General features: G+C 54.1%; 2 protein-coding genes across 2 annotated transcripts; both read left to right on the forward strand.

Moving 5' to 3' along the window:
• Window positions 1-10,076: 10,076 nt before the first annotated feature.
• On the forward strand, window positions 10,077-11,012 carry LOC129196942 (olfactory receptor 14A16-like). The gene has a single exon (XM_054804911.1). It carries the CDS (start codon window positions 10,077-10,079, stop codon window positions 11,010-11,012), a length of 936 nt encoding a protein of 311 aa, XP_054660886.1.
• A 6,249-nt stretch (window positions 11,013-17,261) lies between these two features.
• On the forward strand, window positions 17,262-18,209 carry LOC129196943 (olfactory receptor 14A16-like; the record flags this gene model as incomplete). The annotated part of the gene is made up of 1 exon (XM_054804912.1): window positions 17,262-18,209. A coding segment is annotated over one exon (948 nt), but the record flags the coding sequence as incomplete, so codon positions are not given.
• Window positions 18,210-18,420: the final 211 nt, after the last annotated feature.

Genomic DNA, 18,420 nt, shown 5'->3' on the forward strand with positions numbered 1-18,420 from the left:
TCAGCCAGCTTCTCACCAGTCTTTTCTTTCCCAGCTGGGGGTAGTGTGATGAGAGTGACCAACCCAAGTGGTTGGGTTTCAGTACTTCACTGAACCTGCACAGAAGGTAGGCAGAAAGCCCTAAGCTCTGTGCTCACCAGAAGGTATGTGGCAACACAGACACAGCTGCCACAGAAGCATGCACCCACCCAGCTCTCAGGCTGCAGGGAGTGTCTGAACTTGGCACTGGCAGGGGAAGGCAGAAGTGAGATTGGCTGCCTGAGGTGTGACCAGGTGGACGATCTGCTCAGCCTGGTGGCAGAACTCTGTGAAGAAGTGGAGAGGTTAAGGAGCATCAGGGAGGCTGAGAGAGAGAGATAAACTGATGGAGCCAAGCTCTGCCCTCCCTGAGACAGAAACAGGGACAGCTAAAAGACCAAAGCCAAAGTGAAGGGGACCCTGTATCCTCCCCTTGCCAGGCAGAAGGCAGCAGCCTCAAAGAGGGGAGTCAATAGAAACAAGTCCATGCTCAGCGTGGCAGGCGAGCCTTCTCCTCCTCACCCACCTCGCTTTCCCACGTACCCCTGTGCAACAGGTACCAGGCTCTGGCTGTGGAAGGCCACTCGAGCGAGGATGTGGATGACAGTCAAGCTACTCCAGAGGTAGCACCTAGGCCCAAAAGGCCCATGCCTCAGGTCATGACCACCCCAACAAAGAAGAAAAGGAGAGTTATAGTCATAGGGGACTCCCTTCTGAAGGGTACAGAGGGCCCGATATGCGGGGCAGACCCTCCCCTCAGAGAAGTCTGCTGCCTCCCTGGGGCCTGTGTCAAGGACATCACTAGGAAACTTCCCAGCCTGGTACAGCCCTCTGACTATTACCCACTGCTGCTCCTCCATGTGGGCGGGGATGAAGCAGAGACACATACCACAAAAGCAATCAAAAGGGACTTCAGGCTCTTGGGATGGTCACTGAAGGATTTGGGAGCACAGGTAATATTCTCCTCCCTCCTCCCAATTGAGGGCAGCAATGTTGGGAGGAACAGGCAGACTCAGTCCATAAATGCATGGCTCCGTGGCTGGTGTCAACACCATAACTTTGAGTTCTTTGACAATGGGACGGCCTACACGGCACCAGGCCTGATGAACCCTGATGGGATTCATCTCCCTCAAAAAGGGGAAGAGGATCTTTGCCCAGGAACTAGCGGGGCTCATCGATAGAGCTTTAAACTAGGCTCGAAGCGGGAGGGGGATAACATCAGGCTTGTCAGCAACATGTTGTGGGATGATGTGCCCAGGTTGGAGGGACAGGGTGCTGGTGAGGGCCCTCAGCCTACTGCTCAGAGATGTGCTAGATGCACTACAGCACGCTCGAAGCCTACAGGAGATGAGCCGGGGGCTCCAGATGCAACAGGAACCAACATGGTAACACTGGGAAGATACATCAAAAGAATCCAGCCACCCCAGCCAATAAGTCAGCCTCATCGGGGGCACAACTGAAATGCCTCTACGTGAACGCACGGAGCATGGGGAATAAACAAGAGGAGCTGGAGACATGTGTGTGCCTGCAAGGCTATGACGTTATTGGCATTACAGAGACATGGTGGGACAGCTCCTATGACTGGAGTGTTGGGATGGAAGGGTACAGGCTCTTTAGGAAGGACAGGCAGGGCAGGCGAGGAGGGGATGTCACCCTGTATGTCGATGACCAGCTGGAGTGCATGGAGCTCCACCTGGGGATGGAGGAGGAGCTCACCGAGAGCCTATGGGTCAGGATTAAAAGGAGCGCTGGGGCAGGGGACATCATAGCAGGGGTCTGCTACAGGCCACCCGACCAGGGAGACCGAGCAGATGAAGCCCTCTATAGGCAGACAGGAGCAGCCTCACGCTCACAAGCCCTGGTCCTTATGGGGGACTTCAACCACCCTGACATCTGCTGGAGGGACAACGCAGCTGAGCGTATGCAATCCAGGAAGTTCCTGGAATGTGTCGATGACAACTTTCTCCTCCAAGTGATAGAGGAGCCCATGAGGAGGGGTGCCATGCTGGACCTTATTCTCACCAATAAGGAGGGCCTGGTAGGGGACATGAAGCTCAAGGGCAGCCTTGGCTGCAGTGACCACGAAATGGTGGAATTCAGGATCCTCAGGGCAGTGAGGAGAGCACTCAGCAAGCTCACTACCCTGGACTTCAGGAGAGCAGACTTTGGCCTCTTCAGGGATCTGCCTGGTAGAATACCATGGGACAAAGCCCTAGAAGGAAGAGGGGCCCAAGACAGCTGGCTAATATTCAAGGGTCACCTCCTCCAAGCTCAGGAGCAATGCATCCCAACAAAGAGGAAGTCAAGCAAAAACACCAAGAAGCCCCCCATGGATGAACAAGGAGCTCCTGGGCAAAGTCAAACAAAAAAAGGAAGCCTACAGAGGGTGGAAGCAAGGGCAGGTAGCCTGGGAGAAGTACAGAGAAACTGTCTGAGCAGCCAGAGATCAGGTTAGGAAAGCCAAAGGCCTGATAGAAATTAGTCTGGCCCGGGATGTCAAGGACAACAAGAAAAGCTTCTATAGGTATGTCAGTGAGAAAAGGAGGATGAAGGATAATGTGGGTCCCCTCCGGAATGAAACGGGTGACCTGGTTACCCAGGATATGGAGAAGGCTGAGGTACTCAACGACTTCTTTGCCTCAGTCTTCACTGGCAAATGCTTGAGCCACACTGCCCAGGTCACAGAAGGCAGGGACTGGGAGAATGCAGAACCGCCCACTGTAGGAGAAGATCAGGTTCGAGAATAAAGAACCTGAAGGTGCACAAGTCCATGGGACCTGATGAGTTGCATCCGCGAGTCTTGAGGGAACTGGCGGATGAAGCGGACAGGCCACTCGCCATCATATTTGAGAAGTCCTGGCAATCCAGCGAAGTTCCTGCCGACTGGAAGAGGGGGAACATAACCCCCATTTTTAAGAAGGGTAAAAAGGAAGACCCAGGGAACTACAGGCCAGCCAGTCTCACCTCCGTGCCTGGCAAGATTATGGAGCAGACCCTCCTGGAGACTATGCTCAGGCACATGGAAGATAAGGAGGTGATTGGTGACAGCCACCATGGCTTCACTAGGGGCAAATCCTGCCTGACAAATTTGGTGGCCTTCTATGATGGGGTTACAGCATTGGTGGATAAGGGAAGGGTGACATCATCTACCTGGACTTGTGCAAGGCATTTGACACTGTCCCACACGACATCCTTGTCTCTAAATTGGAGAGACATGGATTCGATGGAGGGACCACTCGGTGGATAAGGAATTGGCTGGATGGTCACACTCAAAGACTTGTGGTCAGCGGCTCAATGTCCAAGTGCAGACCAGTGACAAATGGCGTTCCTCAGGTATCGGTACTGGGACCGGCACTGTTCAACATCTTTGTTGGCGACATGGACAGCTGGATCGAGTGCACCCTCAGGAAGTTTGCCGACGACACCAAGCCTTGTGGTGTGGTTGACACAGTGGAGGGAAGGGATGCCATCCGGAGGGACCTTGACAGGCAGGAGAGGTGGGCCCGTGTGAACCTCATGAAGGCCAAGTGCAAGGTCCTGCACATGGGGCAGTGCAATCCCAAGCACGACTATAGGCTGGGCGAGAAATGGATTGAGAGCAGCCCTGAGGAGAAGGACTTGGGGGTATTGATTGATGAGAAGCTCACCATGAGCTGGCAGTGTGCGCCTGCAGCCCAGAAAGCCAACCATGTCCTGGGCTGCATCAAAAGCAGCGTGACCAGCAGGTTGAGGGAGGGGACTCTGTCACTCTACTCCACTCTTGTGAGACCCCACCTGGAGCACTGCGTCCAGCTCTGGGGGCCCCAGTACAGGAGAGATATCGAGCTGTTGGAGAGAGTCCAGAGGAGGGCCACAAAGATGATCAGAGGGATGGAGCACCTCTCCTGTGAGGACAGGCTGAGACAGCTGGGCTTGTTCAGCCTGGAGAAAAGGCGGCTCCAGGGAGATCGAATTGTGCCTTACCAGTTTCCGAAGGGGAAAAGATGGTGAGGGACTGTTTATGAGGGAGTGTAGTGACAGGACAAGGGGTAATGGGTTCAAGCTGAAGGAGGGTCGCTTTAGATTAGATGTTAGAAAGAAATTCTTTACTGTGAGAGTGGTGAGGCCCTGGAACAGGTTGCCCAGAGAGGTTGTGGATGCCCCCTCCCTGGAAGTGTTTAAGACCAGGTTGGATGAGGCTTTGGGCAATGAGGTCTAGTGGAGGGTGTCCCTGCCCACAGCAGGGGGGTTGGAACTAGATGATCTTTAAGGTCCCCTCCAACCCTAACCATTCTATGATTCTATGATTCTATGACTTCTGCTTTGCAGTGACAAAAGCCAAGGAATGAATATGCTGACCAGGAATAAAGGGGCCCTGTCTCCAAGCAGGCAGAAGAAAGGCACAACTGAGTTTACTGGGCCATGTGGGATGGATGGCCTGACACATCAGCCCCATGGGAGTATAAAGGTCTGGGGACACCGGTGCGCATGTACTCTAACGCCATCAGATTACAAAGGGGCAGAACCCATCTGCATTTCTGGAGTGATGGGAGGATCCCAAGAACTGTCTGTGTTGGAGGCTGAGGAAAGCCTAACTGGGAAAGAGTGGCAAAAGCACCCCGTTGGGACTGGTCCAGAAGCATCCTTGACGTAGACCACCTCCAGAGAGGGTACTTCAAACACCCAACAGGGTACCAATGGGCTTTTGGTATAGCTGCCTTGAGTACAGAGAAGATGTTTAGCCATTAGCTTGCCAGTCCCTCAGAGGATCCTTCTGTTGTGGGGTTGCTGCGGGTTCAAGAACAGCAAGTACCATTGGCCATGTGCTGATCCAGACTGCACTAGAAGAGGGTGAAGCTCCTGAGCACCTGCAGTCTATTGATGACATCATCGTGTGGGGCAAGACAGAAAAGGAAGTGTTTGAGAAAGGGAAAAGAGGGATCTAGATTCTTCTGAGAGCTGGTTTTGCCACACAATAAAGGAAGAGCAAAGGACCTGCACAGGAGGTCCAGGATTTAGGAACAAAATATGAAGATGGGCATTGTTATAGCCCAATGGATGTGATCCATAAAATAACAGGTTTGTTGCCTCCACCTAACAAAAAAGAAACACAAGCTTTCCCAGGTGTTGTGGGTTTTTGGAGAAGGCACATTCCAGGTTATAGTCTGATCATAAGCCCTCTCTGTCAAGTGACCCAGGAGAAGAACAGCTTTGAATGGGTCCTGAGCAGCAACAAGCCTTTGAACAAATTAGACAAGAGATAGTTCGTGTGATAGCCATTGGGCCAGTCTAGACCGGAGGAGAAGTGAAAAACATGCTTTACAGCACAGCCAGGGACCACGGCCCCACCTGAAGCCTCTGGCAGAAAGCACCTGGAGAGACTCAAGGTTGACCCCTGGGTTTTTGGAGTCGGGGATATGGAGGATCCGAGGCCCACTGCACTCCAACTGAAAAAAAAAAGATATTGGCAGCATATGAAGGGCTTTGAGCCACTTCAGAAGGAGTTGGTACTGAAGCACAACCCATCTTGGCACCTCGATTGCCTGCACTGGGCTGGATGTTCAAAGGGAGGGAACCCTCTCTGCATAATGAAACTGATGCTATGTGGAGTAAAGGGGTTGTGCTAATAACACAACAGGCTCGAATGGGAAACCTCGACTGCTCAGGAATCTTGGAAGTGACCATGGACTGGCCAGAAGACCAAAACTTTGTAGTGTCGCCAGAAGAGGACGTGACACGTGCTGAAGAGGACACACCATGTCATAAACCACCAGAAAATGAGAAGCAGTATGCCCTGTTTGCAGATGCGCCCTATCATATTATGGGAGCAAATCTGAGGTGGAAGGCTGCTGGATGGAGTCCTACACGACGAGTCACAGAAACAGCTGAAGGAGAAGGTGAATCGAGTCAGTTTGCAGAGGTGAAAGCCATCCGGCTGGCTTTAGACATTGCTGAGCGAAAAAATGGCCAGTCCTTTGTCTCTATACTGACTCATGGACGGTGTGCACACTGAGCTGAGGCAAGAGGAATCCCACCTCCTGTGGGTCTGTGGGGTGCGTGGGGGAGAGCTGAAGCCCACTCCAGTCTCCAGACTACTCACCAGAGAGGAGAGACCTGATGGACACTGCTGAATCCCTGCCCTGCGTGGGGGGAAATGATCCCTGCCTGTCACTGCTGCAGTGTCCTGCCTGGCCATGGGACAGGGAGAGGGGTTAAGGGAGGGGAACATTTCAACCTATCATAGACCACCATGCCATGGGAGGAAAAATCCCACTTCTGAAATCCATCTCTCCAGTGCTCAGAGAGGGACAGTCAGTGATGACTTCAGTCTGCGTCAGCCTACGCTCCCCAGGAGAGACCCTGATGCCTTTGAGAAGCTTCAGCCCTGGAGCCCCAGGGACATCTGCAGGGAGTATGGGAAGGCAGAGAAAGTGTTGCCCTGGGCTGGTCCTCTGCTGCTGAGCTGGGCCGGGCTCCTGGGACGGAGGGAGCTCATGGCAAGTGGGCAGCACTGCAGAGAGACAGCTCTGCCCAGGAGCAGCTCCTCTGCAAAGCACAGCAGGGCTGAGGGCACTGCCTGCAGGCACCGAGGGGAGAGGAGGGAGGAGAAGAGAGGTTAAAGGCAGCCTGGGGTGAGAGGATGCTGAGAGCTGATTCAAAGAGAACTCTTCACAGCCCCCTACGTGGTAAGTCTGTGTCTGCAGGGAAAAGCAGCTGTGGTTGCTGGAGGATCTCTTCAAGCTGGTACATCCCACAGCCTGTGGGACCTTCTGGGAGGATGTGTGCAGGAGGAAAATGGCAGAATTCACTTGAAAGGAAGGAGTCTGTGCTTTGAGATTTCTCATCATTGTCAACGGGGTTGGCAGGGGGAGATGGGACTTTATTTTTGTGCTCTGGAGAAGGCACTGAGAGCCCAGTTCCCATTAGGACTTGTCTGAGCTGCTCCTTAGCCCCTGCACACAGAGGTGCCCCTGGGCAGTGCCCGGCTGCCAGGAGGGGTCTGCAGGGCAGAGGTGAGCACACAGCCGGTGGCATGGGCTCTGTGTGCACAGGCAGGGAGGAGACCTGAGCACAGAGGAACAGCTCCTGGCAGGGACAGCTCCAGGCAGCAGAGACATGGGCAGGGAGCGAGAGGCAGCTGTTCCCAGAAATGCTGTGGAAGGGAGGTTGGGGCACCTCCCTGCCATCCCCTGCAGTGCAGACACCTTCCCCGGAGAAACCCCCTGCTCTGCTCTCCCACCCAGCGGAGCCTCTGCCCTGAAGGTCACCTTCTCGGCAGCCTGACCCTTGAGGAGCGGATATTACCAAATACCCGAGTGCCTCCATCGGCAGCAGCACTGTGGCATTTCTCTGGGTTTCCCCTCCTGTCTCTGCTCCCCTTGATCGTATCACCAGGTTTGCTGGGATGGGGGGGTGGGGTTCAGACGCAGCTCAGAGACCAGCCCTGTGGGTCTTGCCATGCAGATGTGTCCATGGGAATGAAGTGTCCAAGTCCCCGCCTAATGCCTGGGCTGCAGGGGATACAAATGACCCGATTCTCCCTTCAGGACACCCCGTCTTTAGGACATTTGCTTCTTTCCCTGAGGGGTCTTGTTGGGATGCAGGCTGCCCTCCCCCAGGGCACAGCTCTCCCATGGCATCCCGGTGGTCTCCAGGAGCCCCGTGGAGAAGACCCCTCAGTGCTAAGGCCATGAAAACGCTGCTGGGTGGCTGCCTGCGGACAGCTGCAGAGAGCCCTCTGTGTTCCTGGCTGGGAGGGGAGGGCTGAGATCCTGCTCAGGCAGAGTGAGACAGGCTGAGGGGGTTGGAGATGTGCACTTGGGAAATGGATTCCTCTGCTCTCAGCAGTGCCCAGTTCCTTTTGGGGGGAACGTCTGGTTGCGATCATCCTGCAGATCAAAGAGGTGCCAGCACAGGGCAGCTGAGACCAGGGCTGATGGACGGACTGGCTCTCCTCACTCATCACTAGGGGACAGTCCCTTTGCCTTTTGGGATGCACAAGGTTTCACTTGGAGTGCAGCAGAAATGCCAGGGATTTCTGCCTGAAAAACACTCCTCAGGTGTAGTGGGACAACGCGAACAGAATAAACAAAATAAAATCCCATCAGCTCTGCTCTGCCATTTGGTGAAATGGGAGCCACAATGTTGAAAATCTCTTTGATATCCTGTCCTGGTTTCAGCTGGGAGGGTTGATTTTCTTCATAGTAGCTAGTGTGGGGGTATGTTTTGGATTTGTGCTGGAGACAGCATTGATAATATAGAGATGTTTTTGTTCTATGGACTTATTTTTGAGCAGTGTTTACACGGGGCCAAGGCCTTTTCTGCTTCTTGCCCTGCCCTGCCAGTGGGATGGCTGGGGGTGCACAAGAAGTTGGGAGGAGACACAGACAGGACAGGTGACCCAAACTGACTGTGGTGGGTTGACCCTGGCTGGAGGCCAGGTGCCCACCAGAGCCACTCTCTCACTCCCCTCATTCACTAGACAGGGGAGAAAAGGCATAACGAAATGCTCGCAGGTCGAGATAAGGACAGGGAGAGATCACTCACTAATTGTTGTCACGAGCAAAACAGACCGAACTTAGAGAGGGAATTCATCTAATTTATTACTAGGCAAAACAGAGTAGAGGAATGAGAAAATAAAATCAACTCTTAAAACACTTCCCCCAACCCCTCCCATCTTCCCGGGCTCAACTTCACTCCTGGCTTCAAACTTCCCCCCCTCAGCGGCACAGGGGGACGGGGAGTGGGGGTTACGGTCAGTTCATCTCACGGTGTTTCTGCCGCTTCTTCATCCTCAGGGGGAGGACTCCTCTCATTGTTCCCCTGCTCCAGCATGGAGTCCCTCTCACGGGGTGCAGACCCTCAGGAGCAGACTGCTCCAGTGTGGGGTCCCCCACGGGGTCACAAGTCCTGCCAGCAAACCTGCCCTGGCGTGGGCTCCCCTCTTCACAGGTCCACCAGTCCAGCCTGGAACTTGCTCCAGCGTTGGCTTCCCATGGGCCACAGCCTCCTTCAGGTGCATCCACCTGCTCCGGCGTGGGGTCCTCTATGGGCTGCAGGTGGAATCTCTACACCCCCTCATCCTTCCTCCATGGGCTGCAGGGGGACAGCCTGCTTCACCATGGTCTTCACCACGGGCTGCAGGGGGATCTCCGCTCCAGTACCTGGAACACCTCCTGCCCCTCCTTCTGCACTGACCTTGGTGTCTGCAGAGTTTCTTACATCTTCTCACTCCTCTCTCCAGCTGCAAAAGCCCTCTCTCTCTAACTGTTTTTCTTCTTCTTAAATATGTTATCCCAGAGGCGCTGATTGGCTTGGCCTTGGCCAGCGGCGGGCCCGTCAGAGCCGGCTGGCATTGGCTCTATCAGACACAGGGGGAGCTTCTAGCAGCTTCTCACAGAAGCCACCCCTGTAGCCCCCCCGCCACCAAAACCCTGCCACGCAAACCCAACACACTGACCAAAGGGATATTCCATACCATATGACGTCATGCTCAGTTTATAAGGAGCTTGGGGGAAGATGGCAGGGGGCGATGGCATTCGGAGCGATGGCATTTGTCTTCCCAAGTAACCGTTATGCGTGACAGAGCCCTGCTTTCCTGGAGATGGCTGAACACCTGCCTGCCCATGGGAAGTGGGGAATGAATTCCTTGCTTTGCTTGTGCACGCAGCTTTTGCTTTACCTATTGAAATGTCTTTATCTCAACCCGTGAGTTTTCTCACTTTAACTTTTCCAATTCTCTCCCCCATCGGGATGGTGGGCAGTGAGTGAGCGGCTGCGTGGTGCTCAGCTGCTGGCTGGGGTAAAACCACGACATATCCCAAGTGGATTTAATCCTAAATCAGCCTGTGTTCCTATGGACCTATGGCTGTGGGGCAGGGCTGGCTCCTGCAGAGCCCCCAGCAGAGCCCCCTGCTCCCTGGGGCAGTCTCAGCCAGCACCAACCAGACCTCAGAAATGGGACCTGTGAAAGGTCTTCCTGAATAAGGAATAAGAAATTCAATAGATTTTTTTCAGAGAAATATCTCTTATTGATGTCTTTTCCTCAATGAACAGGCTCCCATGCCCTGAGGGACCAAATGTCCAACAGCAGCTCCATCACTGAGTTCCTCCTCTTGGCATTCGCAGACACACGGGAGCTGCAGCTCTTGCACTTCTGGCTCTTCCTGGGCATCTACCTGGCTGCTCTCCTGGGCAATGGCCTCATCATCACTGCCATAGCCTGCCACCACCATCTCCACACCCCCATGTACTTCTTCCTCCTCAACCTCTCCCTCCTCGACCTGGGCTCCATCTCCACCACTGTCCCTAAAGCCATGGCCAATTCCCTCTGGGACACCAGGGCCATCTCCTACACAGGATGTGCTGCACAGGTCTTTTTCTTTTTCTTTCTGATGTCAGCAGAGTTGTCCCTTCTCACAGTCATGTCCTACGACCGCTACGTTGCCATCTGCCAACCCCTGCACTACGGGACCCTCCTGGGCAGCAGAGCTTGTGTCCACATGGCAGCAGCTGCCTGGGGCACTGGGTTTCTCTATGCTGTGCTGCACACGGCCAATACATTTTCTATACCACTCTGCCAGGGTAATGCCCTGGACCAGTTCTTCTGTGAAATCCCCCAGATCCTCAAGCTCTCCTGCTCAGACACCTACCTCAGGGAAGTTGGGCTTATTATATTAAGTTGTTTTTTAGTTTTTGGGTGTTTTGTTTTCATTGTGGTGTCCTATGTGCAGATCTTCAGGGCCGTGCTGAGGATCCCCTCTGAGCAGGGACGGCACAAAGCCTTTTCCACGTGCCTCCCTCACCTGGCTGTGGTCTCCCTGTTTGTCACCACTGGCCTATTTGCTCACCTGAAACCCCCCTCCATGTCCTCCCCATCCCTGGACCTGGTGGTGGCAGTTCTGTACTCGGTGGTGCCTCCAGCAGTGAACCCCCTCATCTACAGCATGAGGAACCAGGAGCTCAAGGAGGCCCTGAGGACACTAATCCAATGGACCTTGCACCACCAACTGTAATTTGTCTCCCCTTCTCTGCAGAGTGCCCAGGGTATATTTTATGCATCTCCTCGGGTTTTGTTTTTTTTTTCCCCTGATAATCATACTTAGAGGTAAATGCTTGTCTTCACAGCACTTCTCTTGAGGCTCTGTCCTGTTGTGTCTGATCCTTGAAGAACCATGTGTCACCTTTTGCCTTCCTAATAGCCTCTCTGCAATAAAAGGGGATCTCCTGAGGGAGGTGTCTGCAGCCTGGGCTCTCCTTGATAGAGTTGTGGCTAAGAACAAGTGTGTTAGCTTTGCATGGCAAGGTTTTGGTAGTGGGGGGCTACAGGGGTGGCTTCTGTGAGAAGCTGCTAGAAGCTTCCCCTGTGTCTGATAGAGCCAATGCCAGCCGGCTCTGACGGGCCCGCCGCTGGCCAAGGCCAAGCCAATCAGCGCCTCTGGGATAACATATTTAAGAAGAAGAAAAACAGTTAGAGAGAGAGAGCTTTTGCAGCTGGAGAGAGGAGTGAGAAGATGTAAGAAACTCTGCAGACACCAAGGTCAGTGCAGAAGGAGGGGGAGGAGGAGCTCCAGGCACTGGAGCGGAGATCCCCCTGCAGCCCGTGGTGAAGACCATGGTGAAGCAGGCTGTCCCCCTGCAGCCCATGGAGAAAGGATGAGGGGGTGTAGAGATTCCACCTGCAGCCCGTGGAGGACCCCACGCCGGAGCAGGTGGATGCACCTGAAGGAGGCTGTGGCCCGTGGGAAGCCCACGCTGGAGCAAGTTCCAGGCCGGACCTGTGGACTCGTGGAGAGAGGAGCCCACGCCAGGGCAGGTTTGCTGGCAGGACTTGTGACCTCGTGGGGGACCCCAAGCTGGAGCGGTTTGCTCCTGAAGGTCTGCACCCCGTGAGAGGGACTCCATGCTGGAGCAGGGGAACAATGAGAGGAGTCCTCCCCCTGAGGATGAAGAAGCGGCAGAAACATCGTGTGATGAACTGACCGTAACTCCCATTCCCCGTCCCCCTGTGCCGCTGAGGGGGGGAAGTTTGAAGCCAGGAGTGAAGTTGAGCCCGGGAAGATGGGAGGGGTGGGGGGAGGTGTTTTAAGAGTTGATTTTATTTCTCATTCCTCTACTCTGTTTTGCCTAGTAATAAATTAGATGAATTCCCTCTCTAAGTTCGGTCTGTTTTGCTCGTGACGGTAATTAGTGAGTGATCTCTCCCTGTCCTTATCTCGACCCACAAGCCCTTCGTTACACCTTTTCATCCCTGTCTAGTGAATGAGGGGAGTGAGAGAGCGGCTTTGGTGGGCACCTGGCCTCCAGCCAGGGTCAACCCACCACAGAGGCCCAAAACTGACCACAGTATTCGAGGTCCGGCCTCACCAGAGCCGAGTACAGGGGCACAATCCCTTCCCTACTCCTGCTGGCCACACTATTTCTGACACAAGCCAGGATGTTCTTGGCCTTCTTGGCCACCTGGGCACACTGCTGGCTCATGTTCAGCCAGATATCAACCAACACCGCCAAGTCCTTTTCTGTCGAGCAGCTTTCCAGCCCCTCTTCCCCAAGCCTGTAGTGTTGCCTGGGGTTGTTGTGACCCAAGTGCAGGACCCAGCACTGAGCCTTGTTAAACCTCATACAGTTGGCCTCAGCCCATTGTCCCAATTCCCTCTGTAGAGCCTTCCTGCCCTCAAGCAGATCAACACTCCTGCACAGCTTGGTGTCATCTGCAAACGTACTGAAGGCACAATCAATCCCCTCGTCCAGATCATTGATAAAGATATTAAAGAGAGCTGGCCCCAGTACTGAGCCCTGGGGAACACCACTTGTGACAGGCCACCACCTAGAATTAACTCCATTCACCACAACTCTTTGGGCCTGGCCACCCAGCCGGTTTTTAATCCAGTGAAGCACATGTCCATCCAAGCCATGAGCAGCCAGTTTCTCCAGGACAATGCCCTGGGATATGGTGTCAAAGGCTTTACTAAAGTCTAGGTAGACAACATCCACAGTCTTGCCCTCATCCACTAAGTGGGTCACCTTGTCATACAAGGAGATGAGGGTAATCAAGAAGGACCTGCCTTTCATGAGCACATGGTGACTGAGCCTGATTGCTTATCCTGTGTGTGCTATGGGAGGGCACTCAAGATGATTTCATCCATAAATATAACAGGGATAAAAGGAGCCTTCGCATATAAACCTTTGTCTGGTCAATATGCTGGTCTGGACATGCCCTGCGCCTGAACTCAACTGTCTGATGTGTCCCCTCGTTCAGCTCCCTTTCTAACTCTGTTCCTGGCTGGGGGGCTCTCTATGCTGTGTGCGTCCATGTGCAAGGAGCAGCTCTACGTGCCAGCAAGGGGAGTCAGACCAGCTGTCACAGAGGCCCACGTGTCTGTGCTGCTGGCTGCGGAGCGAGTGAGGTTACACGCGTCAGTGTGCAATTGGTGGTGAAGATGAAACTGGAGTCACTGGTGCAAAGGTGAAGTGACCTGGGAGCCAAGGCTGTGTGAGCCACTCCGCTGGTGAGACCATGGAGAGGCTGGTTCTGGAGGAGCAGGGGAGTTCAGTGCCAGCTGCTGTAGACTCTGCAAGTTGACTGAGAGACTTCATTCTGAGTGTGTGTGTGGGGGGGTGTGTGCACGTGCACATGTGCTGGCCTTTCTGTGTGCACGTGTGTGTGTGGGATGGCGTCGCATGGAGCTGCAGCAGTCTCACCTCTGTCGGGCTGCTGGATTTGGCTCCTGGAGGGATCCATGTTGTCTGTGTGTCTACACAGCTATACATTTTCTTCTAATATCACCATGCGTCAAACAGCCCCACCCTCCTTTCTCCTTTCTCCGCTGACCCTGGTTTGGCTTGCTTTGTACCCTCCTTTGGTGTTTTGCAGACTCTCTTCATGGCAGTTCCTACCTGGGTCTGTAGAGATCTGCGACTCCTCGTGCTGTTCTCTTGTGAGACTACACCACCGTCAGGGTGAGCCACCCGCACACAAACAGTAACCACTGACCAAATGGAGCTTCAGTCCAGAGGGACCTGGAGAAACTCAGGGATTTGGCCAAAAGAAATCTCGTGACGTTGACAAGGAGAATTGGCCAGTCTGGCCTCAGGGAGAAGAACCAACGTGTACATGAGGGCCAGCTGGGACCTGCTGTGCTGAGGAGGGACTCTGAGGAGGAGAAGGGCCTGGCAACTGCGAGGGACACCATCCGAGCCAGGGGTTTCTGCTCACTGTGAAGAAGGCCACTTGCATACGGGGCTGCGTTAGGATGAGCATGGTCCCCCAGAGCAGGGCAGTTCTTATGGCCCTTGACACCGCACTGGTAGGGACCCCCACACATGGCTTTGTCCCAGTTCTCAACTCCCTCTTTTGCTGGAGCTGGGAGGAGCTGGAGAGTGGCCAGAGGAGATGTGGCCAGGTGGAGTTTGGGGCCTTAAGCAGATGGGCTGTGTGGAGGGGCTGAGAGACCTGGGCTTCTTTGGCCCCTTTGCCCAGTGGTGGAGAGGCTCAGGGCGGTCTAGGAGTAGCCTGAGACTGCTTGAAAGGTGGATTCAGAGATGGTGGAGCTTTTCTGAAAACTGGGAAACATCATGAGAAAGAAAAGATCTTGAGATTGGGCACAAGGAGAAAGAAATGTCCCTGCAAGTGCAGTTCTGTGGTACAAGAGGCCACCCAGCAAGAGTCTGGATTAGCCAGAGCTTTGCATTTCAGTGAAGAGTCTGTGAGGATGGAGAGATATCAGTAAGGGTAGGAACACACTCAGGTGACACCCAGGTTTGATGCTTGCTGGGTGTCGAGAGCCTGCAGGGAAAGAGGTGCAGGTGTGGGACACCGTAGGACATCCTGTGGTGGAGACATCTGGGGGCAGTGGCAAGGCTGAAAGCCCCCAACACAGCCAAGGTCTTGGTCTGCTGGGCTGTGGCTGTTCTCTCTGCAGGGGATGCCTGTGAGGAGACCTCTTATCATTAGAGCACCAGGACTTCATCGCCCCCTTGTCACAACCTGTGAGCCTGAGAAAGAGTGTGTGGTAGTCCTGCTCTAGGCATTGCACATCCCCACATCACACTGGCCCAGGAAGAGCCCTGAGCCCTGTGTGTGAGGGACAGGGTCTCCCCTCCCAGGGGATGGGGGTCAGGGCTTGGCCCTTTGACTTGATCAAACACACCCAGGATTACTCAGCATCAGAGCCACCTTGCCATTGCCTTTGCCTACCTGTCATCACTGCCTCCACTTGCCTGCTCTAACCAGCCCCAGAGTTGCTTTGTCAGGGATGGCCCTCAGGGGGACCCATTAATGCTCCAAGAAACTGTGGAGTTTGCATCGGACTGTGACTTCTGGAGAGGTTTCATCAGCTTCCTCTCAGGGCCTGAGCTTCATGGACTCATCCCCAAACCCACCAGAGGGGTCATTAACATGCCGCCTTGGGCTGGTCCTCTGCTGCTGAGCTGCTCCAGGCTCCTGGGACAAAGGGAGCTCATGGCAAGTGGGCTGTGCTGCAGAGAGACATCTCTGGCCAGGAGCAGCTCCTCTGCAGAGCACAGCAGGGCTGAGGGCTCTGCCTGCAGGCACCGAGGGGAGAACAGCGAGGCAGAGAGAGCTTAAAGGCAGTTAGAAATGGGAGGCTTGCTGAGAGCTCAGGGAGGGAGAAATCTTCGGAGCCCTTGACACGGTAAGTCTCTGGGTGCAGGGCAATGCCGATGCGGTTCCTGGAGGCATCTCCTCAAGCTGGCAGAGCCCACAGCTCCTGGGATGTGCCAGGTGGACTCCCTGTGCAGAGGCAAGTTTGAGTGGCTGGGAATGCAGGTGTGCAGGCAGGGGTGCCCAGTTGTGTCCTTCAGAGCAGGGTCCCTGCAGCCCAGGGGCTGTGTGCCGGGGCAGGGACTCTGCCGCCTGCCAGGGTCAGCACTCAGCCTGCCCGGGGAGCTGCCCAGGGCACTGCCGGGAGCAGCTGTGGGTGGAAGGAGCGACCCCCTGGAAGGGCAGGGCAGGGTCCTTCTGCTCTTGAGAGGGTGCTTTGTTTGTGAGGGCTGATTACAGCTTGAGATCGCCCCTGGGACATTTGCCATGGCACTTCTCAAGGAGCATGGAGATCCCCTTGGGCAGTGCCCTGCTGCCAGGAGGGGTCTGCAGGGCAGAGCTGAGCACACAGAGGGTGGGATGGGCTCTGTGAGCAGGGACAGGGAGGAGAGGTGTGGGCAGAGCACCAGCTCCAGGCAGGGACAGCTCCAGGCAGCAGAGACATGGGCAGGGAGTGGGAGGAAACTGCAGCCAAGCCCTGGGCGAGGCTGCCTTCAGGCTGCTCTCTTGTGGTCCCTCACTCTAGATGTCTGCTGGGCGTTGTCTGCTGAGCAATGAGCTGACTCTGCCTTTAGGACATCCCATCTTCAGGACATCTGACTGTCTGCTTTGCCTGTGCTGTTGGGCTTGGGAGCTGCCCCAGAAGAGCACGGCTGTGCTGTAGGATCCCAGGGAGTGCTGAGCTTTCCCTTGGAGGTCAGTTCTCTCCTCTCAGAGGCCTTTGCTTCTTTCTGAGAGAGGCCATGTCCTTCCCTCTCCATCACAGCTTCACCTCTGTGCTGCAAAAAGAAGAGTTTGCAGATCTGCCCTTTGAAACAGCACCCTCCTGATTTCATCAGTCCAGTTGCTTTTTTTTTTTTTTTAAAGACTAATTTAATGCACAGTCATCCTTGAGGTACCAGAAGTTAAGCACAGGGCATGTGGGAACAAGACTGATGGGCAATGCAGCTCTCCTGACTCTGCACTGAGACACAGAGAGCTGAGCCCTTTTGCCTGTCTTGTCTGAAGACTCCACACTTTCAGTCATAAAAAGGAGGATTTCTTCCTTAAAAATCGTACTAAACCGGATGTGATGGTAGAAAAACACAGAGAAAAATCACCATAAAGACATGCTCAGCCTCTCTTCTGCAGCCCACTCTCTGGAGTGGTGAGTGCAGATATTGAACATTTCCATCAAGGGTGAATTGCATCTGACAGCCCTGGTGACCATCGGGGGTGTCAGGAACCAGCTCCCATGTACTCACTGCAGCAGGGCAGAGCTGACTCCTTGGCAGCACAGGGGCAGAGGTCCTGCTCCTCACAGCACACTCAGCCAGCACAAAGCAAAGAGAGGAAATGCCTTGGAATTGGGGGACATGGGGTGGGATGTCTATGAAAAATGGAGTGGCTTTGCTCAGAGAAGTCTGTCATAGCTTTTCCTATCTTTTTCTTTTTAGGACAATGGCCCCATATCAAGAACCAGCAAATGTCCAACAGCAGCTCCATCACTGAGTTCCTCCTCCTGGCATTCGCAGACACACGGGAGCTGCAGCTCTTGCACTTCTGGCTCTTCCTGGGCATCTACCTGGCTGCTCTCCTGGGCAATGGCCTCATCATCACTGCCATAGCCTGCAACCACCACCTCCACACCCCCATGTACTTCTTCCTCCTCAACCTCTCCCTCCTCGACCTGGGCTCCATCTCCACCACAGTGCTCAAAGCCATGGCCAATTCCATCTGGGACACCAGGGCCATCTCCTACACAGGATGTGCTGCTCAGGTCTTTTTCTTTTTCTTTCTGATCTCAGCAGAATATTTCCTTCTCACTGTCATGTCCTATGACCGCTATGTTGCCATCTGCCAACCCCTGCACTATGGGACCCTCCTGGGCAGCAGAGCTTGTGTCCACATGGCAGCAGCTGCCTGGGGCAGTGGGTTTCTCACTGCTGTGCTGCACACAGCCAATACATTTTCTATACCACTCTGCCAGGGCAATGCTGTGGACCAGTTCTTCTGTGAAGTTCCCCAGATCCTCAAGCTCTCTAGCTCAAACACCTACCTCAGGGAGGCTGGACTACTTGTGGTTAGTGTCTGTGTAGCATTTGGGTGTTTCATTTTCATTGTGCTGTCCTATGTGCAGATCTTCAGGGCCGTGCTGAGGATCCCCTCTGAGCAGGGACGGCACAAAGCCTTTTCCACGTGCCTCCCTCACCTGGCTGTGGTCTCCCTGTTTATCAGCACTGGAACATTTGCTCACCTGAAGCCCCCCTCCATCTCTTCCCCATCCCTGGACCTGGTGGTGGCAGTTCTGTATTCCGTGGTTCCTCCAGCAGTGAACCCCCTCATCTACAGCATGAGGAACCAGGAGCTCAAGGGTGCAGTTTGGAAACTGATGACTAGATGGTTTTTAGAAGCAATATACTGCACATATCCTTCAACATATCACTTGTAACAGAATTCATGGCAGGCCCATTCTCCTTTGATGTGTTTTGTCGCTCTTAATGTCATTGTTGATTTATTTTATTTTTCTTTTTTTCACTTGTCATAATGTTGTCCACAAAGAATTTTCATTATTCATACCATTGCTAATTCATTATCTACCTGTCTGGTTTCTACCCGGAGGCAGGGTAAGGGAATTTCCATACCCTCTGTGCATTGCAACA

The sequence above is a fragment of the Grus americana genome, chromosome 27, assembly GCF_028858705.1.
Source record: "Grus americana isolate bGruAme1 chromosome 27, bGruAme1.mat, whole genome shotgun sequence".
Lineage (NCBI taxonomy): Eukaryota > Metazoa > Chordata > Aves > Gruiformes > Gruidae > Grus > Grus americana.